This window comes from Hevea brasiliensis, chromosome 2, assembly GCF_030052815.1.
Source record: "Hevea brasiliensis isolate MT/VB/25A 57/8 chromosome 2, ASM3005281v1, whole genome shotgun sequence".
In the NCBI taxonomy this organism is placed as follows: Eukaryota; Viridiplantae; Streptophyta; class Magnoliopsida; order Malpighiales; family Euphorbiaceae; genus Hevea; species Hevea brasiliensis.
The window spans coordinates 107,555,213-107,571,365 of NC_079494.1; the positions used below are offsets into that span (position 1 = coordinate 107,555,213).

Consider the following 16,153-nt stretch of genomic DNA (forward strand, 5'->3'; position numbering starts at 1 on the left):
AATTAAAAAAAAAATTATTTATTTACCTTAATTACTCCCACACTAAAATAAATTGATTATTTGTAGATATTATAGTGCAGTTTATAATGATTTTTTAATTTAAAAATTTATTATTATAAATTTATATAAAATAAAATTTAAATTTAAAAATATTTTAATAATAAATTAAAATTAAAATATAAAAATAAAATACAGAATAAAATTGAAGGATAATTCTATAAAAATAACCCATTTTAGGAAGTAGTTGATGGCTTCGGCACCGGGTGCAAATAACCCGCATCCAGGAGTAAAAAGTACTCCGCAAAATTAAGAAGGCATGATTCCCACAACAATAATAATAATAATAATAATAATAAAAATACTTTCCACTTTCCAATTCCAACCTGCAAATAATCAACCGACTCTTCATACCCCAACGGCCCAACCAACTCAGCGATCGTATACTTTTCTCTTTCTCTTGGCTCACACCAAATCCCTCCTCTGTCCTCTCTCCACCCAAACCCCTTTCTCAGATCACACCTCACTCGCCGGTCGGTATGGCTTTAGCACACCTCACTTCCTCTTCCAGATCTAATCTCCTAAAACCCCTCGCCACCGTCTTATCCTACACTGATTCTTTCCGCCGTCCGATCTCCACCTCCACCGACCCCCTTACTATCGAGACTTCCGTTCCGTTCACTTCTCACAAATGCGAGCCTCCTTCCCGCTCCGTCGAGACCACTCCTCAAGAGCTTATTTCTTTCTTCCGCGACATGGCTACGATGCGCCGGATGGAGATCGCCGCCGATTCTCTTTACAAGGCCAAGCTTATCCGTGGGTTCTGCCACCTCTACGATGGCCAGGAAGCGGTCGCTGTAGGGATGGAAGCTGCTATCACTAAAAAGGATTGCATCATTACAGCATACCGGGATCACTGCACGTTCGTTGGCCGCGGTGGGACACTTCTCGAGGTCTTTTCGGAGCTCATGGGACGCCAAGCGGGTTGTTCGAACGGGAAGGGTGGGTCAATGCATTTCTACAGGAAGGATGCAGGGTTTTATGGAGGACACGGGATCGTTGGAGCTCAGGTTCCACTAGGATGTGGATTGGCTTTCGCTCAAAAGTATTCTAAGGGCGAGACTGTTACGTTTGCTTTGTACGGAGATGGTGCGGCTAATCAGGGACAGTTGTTCGAGGCGCTTAATATCTCTGCTCTTTGGGATCTGCCTGTCATTTTGATCTGCGAGAACAATCACTGTAAGAACTGAATCTCCCCCCTCCCTCCTTTTTTTTTTCCTTCTAATTTAGTAAGGTTGCATGATTTGTAAGCCGTTTCAATTCGCTGTTGTGTGCACAGATGGTATGGGGACGGCGGAGTGGAGAGCGTCTAAGAGTCCCGCTTACTACAAGCGTGGGGATTACGTTCCTGGCCTGAAGGTTAGATTGAAGCTTTATATATATATATATATATATATAATTTACCTGGGTTGTTATACCTTTGGATTGAATTGAATTATCGTTGTATTCCTTCTATAAAGTTAATCAAGTGGTGTTTGCCGTTGACTTTTTCTTTTAGCAAGTGGTTGTAAATATTTGTTAGTTGTGGTTTTGATTATTTAAATTCAACTCTCTCCCTCTCATGAATTTTCTGTTTAGTACTATGCGTCCTGCTTTTCTTGTGCTGTCTATTAATCGTACTGACGTGACATTTTACCATTGGCTGTTGGTAATATGTTAGTCCTTTGTGCTAGAATTTTCATGGGAGGGTGTGTATTTATATTCCGCATCATGTTCCTTTGCTGCATACAATTGTTGGTTAAAGCATCATGTTCCTTTTCTAGTTGAGGTTGGTTGAATTCTCATTGCTAATGCTACCATAAACCCTCAAGTTCATGGTATTTTTTAGATAGCAGACATTTATTTTGCACACGCACGCTCTCTCCATTTTATGATGGGATACTGAACTTAAGGATTAAACACTGACATGTTTGTGGAAATATTTACTTTTGCTTCTTTTTTTTTTTTTTTTTGAGGGAGGGGGGGGGTGGGGGGGGTTGGGTTGGGGGAGCAAAAGGTTGCCGGCTAAACATTACAAAACCAAGGTATGGAAACCCCTTTATAGTCCCAACCCATTCTATCTTATAAACCGGACAGAAGTGATTGGATAATGTGCGGGCCCAGCTGAAGTTGCAACAGTTAGCTTGCAGCTAGCCTTGATGTTTACTTTTGGATAACAACTCATGTATGTCTTGTAAATCTTAACTGTATCCTTTCTGTTTGCTTTTTGGAGTGTTGTTGTGAAATGAGTTTTTAATTTCAGTGTTGGTTTTGGGAAGTGTTGATCAGCTTCATTCAAATTTCTCCTTTGCTTGGCAATTTATAAAATTAACCTTTCAGTTGAGTTGCTTGGTTAATTTTATGCAATAGTCAGAAAGCTATTCAATCAAAGGCTTTCTCATGGTGCATAAAGATTTTGCAAAATGAATGTCTTCAATTGTTAAGGTTCATCTATAAAGAAAGAAATGATAGAATTTTTACAGCAGAGACAGAGAATATGGATGACAAGATTATCCAATGAGAATGTTATTGCTTTGTGTGCTGGATCTGCTTGCTGTAGCCTTATTACGATGGACTTTAAATATATGATATCTGTTGTTGTTGCTCTAGGTTTGTTTGTGCCAGCATAAGATCTCCAATCTTTATGTGTTATAAAATTTTGGTCCTACTAAAGGGGACATCTAGCAGTGACCCTGATCAGAAAGTTCATTTGTATTTTATAACTACAATTTGTTCTAAGGGCTTCCATCTTGTAAGGTGCTTTTTCTTTTACTTTATGATGACATATTTAACTAAAATGGTATGTGACATGTGTCTTTTATTTCTTTCATTTTTTGAACAGGTAGATGGCATGGATGCTCTTGCTGTCAAACAAGCATGCAAATTTGCAAAGGAGCATGTCTTGAGGAATGGGCCAATTGTGAGTTTCACTTTGTATGACTGTGTTTTATAAATGATTCTATGTCCATACAATTTATTTTTGGCGTTCTTTGAATTATAGTGCATGCCAACCTAGACTATGAAGTATTGGAGTATTCAATATTGGAATCACTGCGAAGGAGTTGCCTTAATGGTTTTTTCTCCCTCATCTATTGTGAGGGAGTAATTCATTATCCTAGCTAAGTAGACATATGGAACAAAATTTCTCTCCTTAGGAAAGTTAAGGATTTAATAGTGAAAATTATGTTATAACTGGTTGATTGATTTTAAAGCATTAAAGTTCAACTAGTTTAAAAGAAAATTTGAGATACTCATAGAAAGGTGTAATTTTAAATCCATCTGAAATAAGTTTTGATTCACATTTATGAATCTAGTCACATCAAAATGCCTTAATTTGAAATCCTTCAATCCAAATGTGACAAACTTATTTGAATTCCATAAGAAGTGCTATATCTTGGCATCTTTTCATACCTATGTTCAATTAGATAGACAAAACGTATGTGATTTCACGGAATTCTCATTGGCTATATTGCTGGTCTTAGAAAGCTAGTTTGTTAAAATATTAATCTAATTGCTTGATGTATTGAACCGTTTTTCCTCTTATTGTAGTATCAATTGTTTTGTTTATTTTAATGTTTGATGCTTGTGTCAGATACTTGAAATGGATACCTACAGGTATCATGGTCACTCCATGTCTGATCCTGGCAGCACCTACCGTACTCGTGATGAGATTAGTGGCGTGAGACAGGTTGGTGCATAGTTTACTTAACATTTTTATTGTCTAAGCCTGGAGGTTAAAGTTCATTCACTATTTTAGTTGTTTATATACATGTTGCTTTGTGGTATTATTTTCAGGAACGTGATCCAATTGAAAGGATAAGAAAAGTGATATTAGCTCACGATCTAGCTACAGAGAAAGAGCTAAAGGTAATCTATTTAACTTGTTTTCATAAATGAATTCTGCACTACTTGCCATGTTGCTTGAAGTACTGTTAGCTTTCCAAAATTTTTTTTCTGCTCTATCCTTTCTTCATGCCTTGGGGAAGATTTTCAAATATTAATGTTGGAAATTCAGATACCATACTCGAATGTGTTGAGAAAACTGAATGTTCACTTCTTTCCTATTCTTTTCAGGATTTTGAGAAAGAAATAAGGAAAGAGGTAGATCAAGCCATTGCTCAAGCCAAGGTAAGAAGTGAAATATTGCTTTAATTCTGAATGTTATTTATTCATGTCTGTTTGAATGAAACTTTTCTTTAGCTTTCCTCTTTCTAATATGCTTAAAGTGATCTTGAATCTTCGTGGTCCTGATTCTTCCCTCCACTTTCTTCTTTTAAATTTGTGTTTACAGGAAAGTCCGATGCCAGAACCCTCAGAACTTTTTGCAAATGTGTATGTGAAAGGTCTAGGAACTGAGGTAACAAATATTTGCTTGTATCTCTGTTTTTTTTTTTCCCCCTTCATTATTTTGTTTTCCTTTTAGGATAATTGTGAACTCTGTATGATCACAATTTAATAGTGTTATGTGTGATAATCAGGATATCCTTTGAATCAAGGACACTGGAATGTGAAACTGCTCTACTCTTCAGAGTGAAAGAGGAAAATTTGAATAGCATAAGTTAGTCAGATGTAACTTTATCAACTGAAAGTTCATGCATATCTTATGCGAGTTTTATATTATGGTGTATGTTCCCAAGTGCAATGCCATTTTAATCAGTATGCCTTGAAGTGAAACATAAAGGTTTACTAATGAAATTTCTCTGTCCGGTCTAAGCAATCTCCTTATTAATTCAATCAGACTTTTGACTCTGTGCCTGTTGCCTAATGTAAATAATTTGAGCGTGTTACCGCAAAATTACGTCTTTCCTGTATTGGAAACATGAATTGTATCTTCAATTTCACGCAGAATTTTAGTTTTATTAACATATAGCTGTTATCTTTCTTCTTGTAATGGTGGTTTTATAATTTTCTATTGCAGGCATTTGGAGCAGATAGGAAAGAAGTCAGAGCTGTGCTTCCATAACTGAATATAAGCAGAAAGTGTTAAACAAGCCGCACTTCTCAAAATCCTTTTTCCAAACAAAAATTATCCGAAAATGATATCAAATAAATGTTAGCAAGGATGGGAATCTCCTGCAGGCTAAGAATTTGTTTTTCACAATTTTGTATAGAATACTAATTCTTCTCAAGTTGTGGGTTGGAATTGTTTGTGTAGTTTTATTTGGAGGAGCTATGGTTGGGTAAATGTGATCATCAATTGAATAGGTTGCTGATGTGCTCTGAGGTAGCAAGAATATTCATTGATATGACCTTTTTTTTTTGTGGTTTTCTGCTCATTTTCCATTAGATTATGGCAAAAATAAGCACTTTTTTTTATCATTTTGCCAATAAGAGATGTATTGCCCAGCCCTTAGATATATGAATGCGATTAAAAATTTTATGCCTTGTTGCGCTGGCAACTTGTTTTTGTGATGATGCACCTTAGATTGAAAGGAAAAATAAAGCTTTTTTTGACTTGGATCTGTTTCGATGATGTGAGCCATTTTATTGCAATGTGTTGAATGTTTGTTTTCTGTTTCCTCAGATTAATGGTGGATATAATCTAATCAGATTAAAATATTGTTAAGTGGAAAGTACGTCCCACCCATTGGATGTTTCCTTATTTTAAATGGCTGCGGCGCTGGCTTCTTAATAACGAAGGGTGTGCGCAGTTGAGTATTCCCAAGTCGACCTGCAAGGGGAATTTTAACTCTGGCTTGGAGTTCGCTGCAGAAGTTGGAAGTCTGAAACTCTGTTTACCTGAATAAATGTTTATGTTTACATATTTTGATTGATGTTCTACTATAGAGATTGAAGTTCGTATCTTATTAGTATTCAACTTATTTTAGGCTGACGTGAATTTTTCGCTCTTTTTAGTAATTTTGAGTCTCTACAAATACAAAAATGGTTTTATAATAGAATTCTACCATAATCAGGATTTGCCGTGTCTTGGTTCAGTTGCAAGCTTCAGTCTTAGCAGTCGGAGGCCTACTCCATATTCGGGACGACTCCGATTTACCATCTGTTATCACTTCTAAAAATCGAATTTAACATAAAATTAAAAACCGTAATTTACTATTACAAAAAATCAACTTTGTTGAAGAAAGAAAAACAAGAAATAACTTTGTTGAAGAAAGTAAAACAAGAACTTGGGGGGAGTGTTCTATTGTTGTGCTAAGTTCTCATACATATGCAGCAATTAGGCATATAAGAGAGTTCACTGTTGTTTATGAATTCCATTCAAATTTCTGATTACTACAATATAATCTCTTAATTTACTGAACAGAGAAAGACTAGGGAAATTTTTGGTAAAAGCTTGTTTTTTCCAAGGCTCAATTAAACAAAACAGCTCAAAACAAAATTGCCCATGAAGTGCTTCAGCTTGAAGGGTTAAATTTAAATAACAAAAACAGCAGCAAATAATAATCAATCTGATGGAACTCTTCTCTATATAATAAAAAAAAAAAAAAGAGAACTTGCTCATATTTCAATATAAATATTTAATTTATCGATTATTAAATTATTTTAATATAAATTTAAATTTATATTAAATGTACCTATTAAAATATATTATAAAATATTTCGTCAAAATAATCATACAAAGTAAGCATAAATTTTATAAAAACAAGAGAATGTAATAAATAAAAATATATAAATTATTAATTCTTTCAAATTGAGTATAATTATATATATGATATCATCAATTACATTAGTAGGATTAATGAATTCGATTATTGAAAATAAATTTAATTTCCATGAAATGATTGTTTGAATGGTGGGATATCATTAAAAAAAATAAAAATTTATTTATATTATTAAAAATAAATCAATCATACATTTTAATTTATTATTCAATAAAAATGATAAATATTATTCCTCCATTAATAAAAAAAATATCTCCATTGGTAGGTAGAAGATTCATTGTTGGTGGTGTTCTCATTATGAAAAAAAGTGATGGAATAATGACATTAATTGTAGATTAACTTTTTTGAAATTTCTATTTGGTTTATCTAAATCTAAAATGTCTCTTGTCAAGTTTTGGTTAATCATTTTTTTAATGCATCAACAGTATAGAATAGCCGCTCTTCGTTTAAAAGTTAAAAAATAATTAAATCACTTAAATTTTATGTCAAAATACTTTTTATCTTATTTAATTATAAAAAAAAAGAAAAATGTATTTTAAAAAATTATGCATATTTTTATTAATATAAGGATAAAATTAAAAAATATATATTTATTATTATTTTTTTTAAATAATAAATAATTATAAATAAAATAATTTAAAAAAATGATAAATAAAAGCGTAAGAAGTATTAATCTTTGGTTGGTGGAGACAGCAAGCCAAGATTCATTCAACTACCAAAATTGATTATGATGTACTATGCTCATTGTAACACGCCACTACATACATTATATCTTTAATTAATTAATTAATTAATTAATTAATTATATATTCATTTTCGTTGATATTAGCAAAATTCTAGATTCATGATACCAATAACGTATAGCACCATAAGACTAAGTAACATGGTTTTGAAATCCATGCAACAATGACATTTATAATTAAATATTACTTGTTTATATCAAATCTATCATCACCAAAATATAATAAAATGTTGATGTTAATTTTTCAATAATTATGTTTAAATGAATTGATAAAATATAATTTAATAATAAAAAAAATACAATATAAATGAAGTAATTATACGAGTGACAGTAACAATAATAATAAAAATTGATTTTGGCCATGTGTGGAATTGGGTAATTAAAGAATAAGGATTTCTCATGGACAAATATAATTGATTAATAAAGGTTAGGTTTTTCAAATGTAGGTATTAGCTTCTCATTCTACGTTACATATATATATATATATATATATATAAAAGAAAACAATATGTTATGAGAAAATAATGGAGACCCAAGTGAGAGATTCAAACTTTAAAAATTTTTAGTGAGTTTATCCATAAATAGCTTTCTAAAATTATTTCTTCTTCTTCTTAAAATTCAATAGTCTATTGCATTTCTAAATTATTCTCTAGCATGAATATGTTTTACACTTGTCTCGTTAAAAGGATTACGTGTATCAGAACGGCTATCTTAATTAGAAGTTGGAATATTTGGAAGCCAAAATATTTATGGAAAATTCAATATTAAAATAAGACAGACTCTGATATCATATAAAAAAAATTTAAGTCTAATTTCACCCCAAAAGTTAGCTTAAAGAGAAAATTTTATCCAAATCTTATATTTAGCTTAAATATTTCATTCTAAACTAATGTGAGACAACAATTAAATCATAAATAGAGGTATTTCCTTTCAAATTCTTTAAATTAAATTAGTGAAATAAATTTATTATGATATAAAAATTGATTTATAATATTATTTTATAATATATATAGATTCATTCTAATTTTTCTATCAATTCAATTATTTCAATAAATCTTCCTTTTCTATGATAATTTTATTTGATTATTAAACATTAAAATTTAACTTAATAATTAAATAAATAAAATAACTAAATATAATGGGAAAAAAATCTATCTAAATCGGCTAATCTGGCAAATAGTCCAAGCATTTTGATTTTTATAAAAAGCAATCGACCCAAGTTTGAACAGGAGAAAGAATCACTCAAACTAATAATGAAAAAAAATATTATCCATTAATATTAATTTAAATATTAAGAATGAAAAAGCTTATTCACACGAGCAGGTTATATATATATAATATATAATAAAGAACAATAATTATTTCATCAATGGGTACACTGAGGATTCTTTATTTATGGTAATGATCTATGAAAAGAAAAAAGATTATGATTATTGATTTTAGAAGGAAGGTCGGTCCAATCCTATCCAATTAAATATAAAATGTCAAAACCCGAATCTTGATTCTAAAACTTTTGATATGAGTTAATTGGTTTGCACTTTGGACAATTAAGACTTGGTGGGTGACACAATCAAACTTTTATTCATCAAGATTTTAAATTAGGTGTGACTGTGGAAAGGTGTATGAATTTAATAATTATTATATTAAATATTTGTATTTAAATTTATATATTTATTATACCCTTTTATTAATTTTATATAAATTTTAATATAAATATTTTATTTAATTATTATTGAGCTCGTTTTCATATGAAGTCGAGTTTATATTAATAGCACCTTTATAGTAATGATTTTTCTAATGAATGCAACATTATATTAATTAAAATTCATTAAATATGATTATTTATTATTAATTTAATTTGCATCAATGGGAGAAATTTTATTTTTTTATTTGATATTACATATTTTTCAATGTAATATTATATATTTGGGTGTGGTTATAGAAACTTTGAGGTCATATGATGGTGAACTTAATAATTATTAAATTAAATATTTGAATATAAATTCGTATATTTATTATGCATATTTTAATTAATTTAATATAAATCTGAATACAAATATTGGATTTATCGATTATTCAACACTTTCTCGTATGAGGTTGAGTTTATATTAGATACATTCTATATATTTCTATATAATATTATAATTTCCAATACAAAATTAATAATAAATAAATAATTAATAATAAATAATATATTTAATTAATTTTAACAAGTGTAATATTGTGCTCTTAGAAAAATCGTTATAGCAATTGAAAATGCATCATGGGATATATAGAATGTGGAAATGCTTTTAATTTTGGGAGACATACATGATATTCCCTCCCCAGCAAGCAAATCACCATAATCAAGCATTATTCTTTTGTGATTAGGAAACTAATGCTAATATTGATCATTTGCAGCATTAATTAACATAATCTAATCTAATCTAATAATGCAATTGAAGTTTTTCTCATTATTCACATTTTCTAAGGTAAAAAGAAAATTTTAATTTTCATCATATTATTTACATTCTTCCACTTGTTCAATTTTCAATTAATGGTGTTCTTGATTTGATTTTTAATTAGATTGTTATGCATAGATTATTGGAATAATTTTTTCCAAAGTCATTCCACTAACTTTCAATGAATTTCAAACTTGTCACTCAATTGAAGATTAGTTAATTTTGAATTATTTACGTAGAAATTTGGCCATATGTTTGAAATATTTATCTGGCTCTAATTTTAAAACTAGATTAAAATAATATTGATTAATTATATAAGAAAAAAAAACTAGATTAAAATAATATTGACTAATTATCATATAAGAAATATAATCTACTTCTTATTTAGAACTGAACACTAAAATTAGAATCTCTCTTATTACAATTTCTCTCCCCATTACTAAATAAATAAATAAATAATTTTTTTTAGCAGGGGTTAAAGCTAACAATGATATCACTAAAACATAAATCAAATTTGAGTAACTTTTATATATATATATATATATATATATTTACTTTTAAGGGTATTTTTGAGGTTAACCTTCATATATTGAAATTAAGTAAAATTTTTAGCAATATTAAGTGCTCAATCTTTCACATCAATGTGGTACATTCAAAATAAATAATTTTAAAGCTTTTTCCAATGAAATTAAATTCTGATTGATAGGAAAATTAACTTTTATATGAAAAGTGAAGTTTAATTACAACTTTGAAAAATATAATGATCAATTTAGTATACATGGAAAAATTATAGAATCACCAAAAAACAAAGAAGTATGAGCTATGGGACCAATAATTAAAACCTGCAGATCTCTTATGTTTCAAGATATGCAGGACCGGACGCCAGATAGAAAGGAAAACATCAGAGCCTGGAGCATTCCTGCAGACCAAGTCTGAATTATTTGGAATAATTTGTGCGCTCCAAAGATATCCATCAGGCTTTGTAATAAAGACTCCGACTGAACTAACGAGGCATAGACTAATTTGTAGTCATATATCTCCTACAGATGTTCTAATTTCAAATCTCTCCTCTTGTTGACACACAGAGATTGCAATCTTTGGATTATATATTTATAATAGTTGCAAATAAACTGAAATTAATGAGTAGAATACATTAAAATCTCGAGTCCCGAGTCCTGACCAGGTTCACCCCAAGTAATGTTCAACTATATATGTCTCACCATCGATCCAATCTGTGAGCTCTCCTTATCTGCACAGTGTAAATACATCGACCTTGTATTGCATGATTAATTTCATATAGGAAAATTGAATTATAGATGACATTACGTATCCAAATAAAATCTTCTTGATGTCTTTGACAGCAATCTTTGGGGTTAATAGTCTATCATGTTCTTCCATCCGTCAGGGAGTTGAAAGAAAGGTGTGGGGCTATTAATCTACACTAGAGCAGTTAAATCCTATTTCTTGTGGAGCTTCTAATATTTGATTGCAAGCCAAGGCCTAAATGAAGATCCAGAGATTTACAGGTTTGCTTGGAAGCAGGAAAAGGTGAAGGCTTCCTAATGACAGGCTTGTTCTCTCTGGATCGCTCAGGATCTGTTAAAGTGAACATACAAGATTCTTGTTGGAAAGGAACATGAGCAGGTATAGCATACCACTTCGATCCCTGAGACCCATTTAGGTAGGAATCTTGGTCGTAGGGATTGAAACTAATCTGAGACTCCTCATAGACGGTGAATTCAGGTGTACAGCAGGAAGGATCATAGAACCATTGTGTTGAGCCATGACAATTGTAACTGAGGTTGTTCTGGAGAGGTTGAAGATAACAGCTGATGCTGGCCTTCCTTGCTTGAAGCTGCAATCTTTTCTTCTTCATTCTTTCCTTCTTATGGGCATTCTGGTGACCTCCTAAAGCCTGAGAGTTTGCAAACTCCTTAAAACAAAACTGACACTCAAACTTCTTATCGTCATGTTCACCTGTCGAGCTCTTCTGCTTGACTGGTTTCTCCCTTTCAGACGAAAAAGTGTTTGATGAATTCACACTTTCATCTCCTTCTGCATACCCTTTCAGGCAGCTCTCATCATTCCTGTATGGATTCAGCTCAAACCCGAATAATTTGAGCTTCTTCTCAACACGGGATTCAGCAGAATGACGAATTTCTCCATCCAATGTGGAAGAAAGGATTGTAGAGGCCTCTTTATCCATCTATCTTGAACTGAGAAAACAAGGATATTTCACAGTTCTAATACACCGTCTAGTTGTTGGGCTTCTCTTCCTTTTATAGTGAACTCTGAGTTTCCAACAATGCATTGCATCACAAAACAGGATCAGTTTTATAAACATGAACACACACAAGGGTCAATATACTTTTTTTTTTTCAAAAAACAAAAAGGAAAGGAAAAGTCAGATCAGAGAAGCCGTCTCATGAAATATTGGTTTAAAAAATTATTTATTTATTTTTTAATTTTTCCATTTTGTAATAGATAAACCTCAAACGTTCTCCATCAAAGAGGATTCATATTTCATTGTGCTTTATTAACGAGGAATTCCATGGTCTATGGCTATGAACAATAACAAAGCATTCAATTATAGTACCACTTGGTTATTTAAAACAAATATTCCATGCTTAGAGAGAGGATAAAGGTTATTATATTAATAATTGTAATTAACAAAAAAGTCAAAGAAAGAAGGGGATGTAATCAAAGGGGCTCTAGCTCTGCAACAAATCTCCCACTGTACTTAAAATGCTTATCCAAAATTATTTTAATAAATCAACTAATGACTCAGTGGATTCATGTATTGCCCTCTACCTGAGCTTATAATGTAATATACCAAAAAATTATCCATATAATACTGCTGTGGGTACTAAAATTTATATAATGTTGAGAGGTGTAGAAATGTGATTATTCAGCATTTGATGAAGCTTCTGTGTAATTATATCCCACTACCCACATGATTAAAAAAAAAAAAAGAATGCTTTAATACTATCTATCTTGACCATATTTGGGAATGCTAATTTAGAATAATAGGGAAGAGTAGTTGCTAAACAAAGGAATATAAGAAGTGGGAAATGATGTAAGCATATATACTAATTAAGGTCTTTAATAAGATCTGAGCATATCTTCTTAAAGCAGGCAAAACCCTATTTTATATACCCAAAAGCATATGTTTTACAGTGAATCAAGTCATTAACTAATATTATTATATAGATGGGCAAAGCATTTGTGTTGGACAGTTGTTTTAGTTGGACCCCAGTTTTTGTAGCTTTGGAGACATGTTAAAAACTATTAGATTTTGTTGTTATTCCATTGTCTTTAAATAAATCTTCTGTTAGACTTCTTTCACCAATGGATCTCTCCTGCTCATCAATTCCCACTCCTTTTTTCTATCTATTCAAATCATTTTCTTGCTTTAGAGAAGAATTCCAACGAGGTATGCTGTCATCAAGCATTTCTCCTTCTTAAAATGTGGAATAAAATTGAAACCAAAGAGGAGAGATTGGCTTATGGTGGCTTGGTGGGTGGGTTGGTTGGTTGATTGATTGATTTTAGCTCATTTCATTTAATTTATCCATGTGTTGATAGAGGATCAAAAGGTGGGTCCCTACCATCAGCCAACCCCAAATCCCTGTTCCCATCCTGTATATATATTTTACTTTCCTTCTGAATAAATCCATGGAAATTTTAAGCATATTAAGAAACCGCAAAAGAATGCCAGGATTGACTAAGCGAAAATGAAAGAAAATAATATATTGTTTGTTGAAGATTAAAGCAAATGACCACAATCCAGGAGAAGCCATGGGTTGTTGTGGTATGCCATGTGGCATATCTGAAGCAAACCTTGCTGTGCATCAAAATATGACAGTACAAATCACAAGCGCCTAGTCTTCCTCTGCATATCTATCTGAACCTGCTTCACTGAATTAAAGCCTTCATAGGCTAAACAATAACTGCAAAATCAAAGAAACTATCACGAAAAAATTTTGTCCCAAGAATTCTCAACAATCTCATTCAATCAATTCAAAGACACTAAAAATTAAAAGCAGTAGAGAGAGAATAGATCAAACACATCAATTAATAATGGTTCAGCACTTACATCTACTTCTTAAAGATCTCGATTTGAGAGTTCTTATTTATTATTGGACTCTTTTCACAAACAAGAGTCAAGTACACTCAAGAGTTTTTCCTTGGAGTTTTAGAACCAATTACAAGAGAATCACAATCCCATTCACTCAATTTCCACTCAAGATACTTAATGACCTTTCCAATCAACAATAACTGAGCTTAATTAGTTGGTGTTTGGGTCTCTCACAGCTCAATAAATACATCAGAGCTTGATATAAAAAGAATGGAGATAATATATGCCAATAGAGCTCAAGAACTTTTGTTTGCAAGATTAATGCTTTGGTATGCTTGCTTTCATGCCCCTGATGCTTTAGAAATGATGCCTTGTATGGGCAAGTGTGAAAACCAGTTGTTACTCACATTTAAAGCGACCAACCAACATTGAAAAAGACAAATATAACTGTTGTATTGTCCTTTAGTGCACTTGGAAAAGTGTTGTTAATAGCCAAAAGTAACATATAGGTAACTTTCACAAAGCCTTCACAGCAGAGATAAATAACTCATAATTTTTAAAAGTAGAATATATACCTAATTCTGCTACTGTCTCAAAAAGATTCACTTTGAAATAATGCTTCAAAAATTTTTTCAACACTTTTGAACATCATTTCTTATGACATAACATACATAAACATTTAAGCTTAATAGTCTTTTGGAAAATTGATTAATATTGATAAGATTCTCTCTATTCTCCTTAAAAAGGTTCTAAGCCTAGGGTGCTAAGAGGTTTTACCTAACTCAAGCTATCTTCATGCCTTTGATTGATTTTCTTTGGGTGTTCTATCATTAATTGGCATGATCCTTGATGTTTATTTTTGCTTAGTAACCTTTCATAGCCATTTCTTATTACTTGTAAACCTGAACCTTACTTTTTTAAAAGTCAAATGTATTTGGTAATATTTAGTCGAGCGTAACGCAATAAAATATAATATAATTAAAATTATAATGTACTACAATTATTATTATATTCTTATATTTGATTGCAAATAAAAATATAAATAATATAAAGATAATTTTTGTATTAATATTTAATATATTTATAATGTTAATAATAAGTGATTAATAATAACTGCAGTGGTTGGTGGTCTAGTAATAATAATAGCTAAGTAATGGTGGCGATAGTAATTGTGGTGAGGATGGTGATTATTAAGGGGTGATAGTGGCAGGTTGGAGGGTAATGGTCAGGTAGTGGCGGTAGTAGTGGCTAAATGGTGATGACAATAATCTAGTGGTATTGGTAATAAAGATGATGATCAAGTGATAATAAAAGTAATGGTCAAATGGTAATGATTGTGACAAGATGATATGTGGTGATAGTTTTGAAAATAAATGAAAAAAAATAAAAATAAATAATTATAATTACGTCTATTTTTGTGCATGTAATAATCATTATATTGCTTTAAACATAATTAATTATATTATATAATTATCATTCAATTACATTGAAATTTTTTTTTATTATCAAACAATATAATCAAATATGAAATATAATCATATTACACGCTTAAAGTTTTATTATCACAAAAAATGCTCCTTTAAGCGATAGAGCTAGCAAAAAGTTAATGTAATCACATTCACTTTAGTTGAACATTTGGAAAAAGAGAAAGCTTTCAGTGACCAAAGTTGTTGCATTATTTTTTAGTTTTTTTAAATCTTGGTTTTGCTCTCAATTGTGTTAGAAAAAATATTGATAAAAAAAGTATATTAAGAGACTCTAAAATAGAATGAAAATTATTCAGCAAATGATCTCTTTATATACTAATATATAAACAACTAATAAAAGGAATCACAATCTCATGACTAATCAAAACTTCTAAAATATTAATTGATCTCATAAGGAGGGATTTTTAATAACAACCTACAATTACATAATCTCACGAAACTAACTCTAAAAATATAAAACTAAATCTAAAAATCTGAAATTATCAACAAATAAATAAAGACTGAATTAATTCCAACAAGTTGTTAGTTAATGTTTGGTAAGAAGGGCAAGAAATAAAAATAGAAGAAGCATCCACGAAACATCATTTAAATAATATGCCGTCATATCAAGGCAGGCAAAAAACAGTGCAAGGAACTTGGAAAAGAACATTGGAAGGAACTAGGAAATTCATCATCCTTCTGCAATAACACAACACACACCCACCCATCTTGACTATTTTATCAAACATCACATTCATAGGAAACTT

At 30.9% G+C, this 16,153-nt stretch overlaps 2 protein-coding genes across 3 annotated transcripts; one reads left to right on the forward strand and one right to left on the reverse strand.

Moving 5' to 3' along the window:
* The first annotated feature begins 288 nt into the window (after positions 1–288).
* Positions 289–5,492, forward strand: LOC110645193 (pyruvate dehydrogenase E1 component subunit alpha-1, mitochondrial). Of its 2 annotated transcripts, XR_009144809.1 has the most exons (9): positions 289–1,236; positions 1,337–1,416; positions 2,879–2,956; positions 3,629–3,724; positions 3,832–3,903; positions 4,111–4,164; positions 4,328–4,393; positions 4,515–4,594; positions 4,955–5,492. XR_009144809.1 is itself a non-coding variant. In XM_021798257.2 (8 exons), the coding sequence occupies exons 1-8, from the start codon at positions 537–539 to the stop codon at positions 4,997–4,999; spliced, it is 1,191 nt and encodes a 396-aa protein (XP_021653949.1). In that variant the 5' UTR covers positions 296–536; the 3' UTR covers positions 5,000–5,492. The 2 variants fall into 2 exon arrangements, 1 of the variants encoding a protein (XP_021653949.1); XM_021798257.2 differs by lacking the exon at positions 4,515–4,594 and having other exon boundaries at positions 296–1,236.
* A 5,164-nt stretch (positions 5,493–10,656) lies between these two features.
* On the reverse strand, positions 10,657–12,486 carry LOC110645191 (zinc finger protein 5-like). The gene has a single exon (XM_021798254.2). The coding sequence runs from the start codon at positions 12,046–12,048 to the stop codon at positions 11,293–11,295; it is 756 nt and encodes a 251-aa protein (XP_021653946.2). The 5' UTR covers positions 12,049–12,486; the 3' UTR covers positions 10,657–11,292.
* Between the last annotated feature and the right edge of the window lie 3,667 nt (positions 12,487–16,153).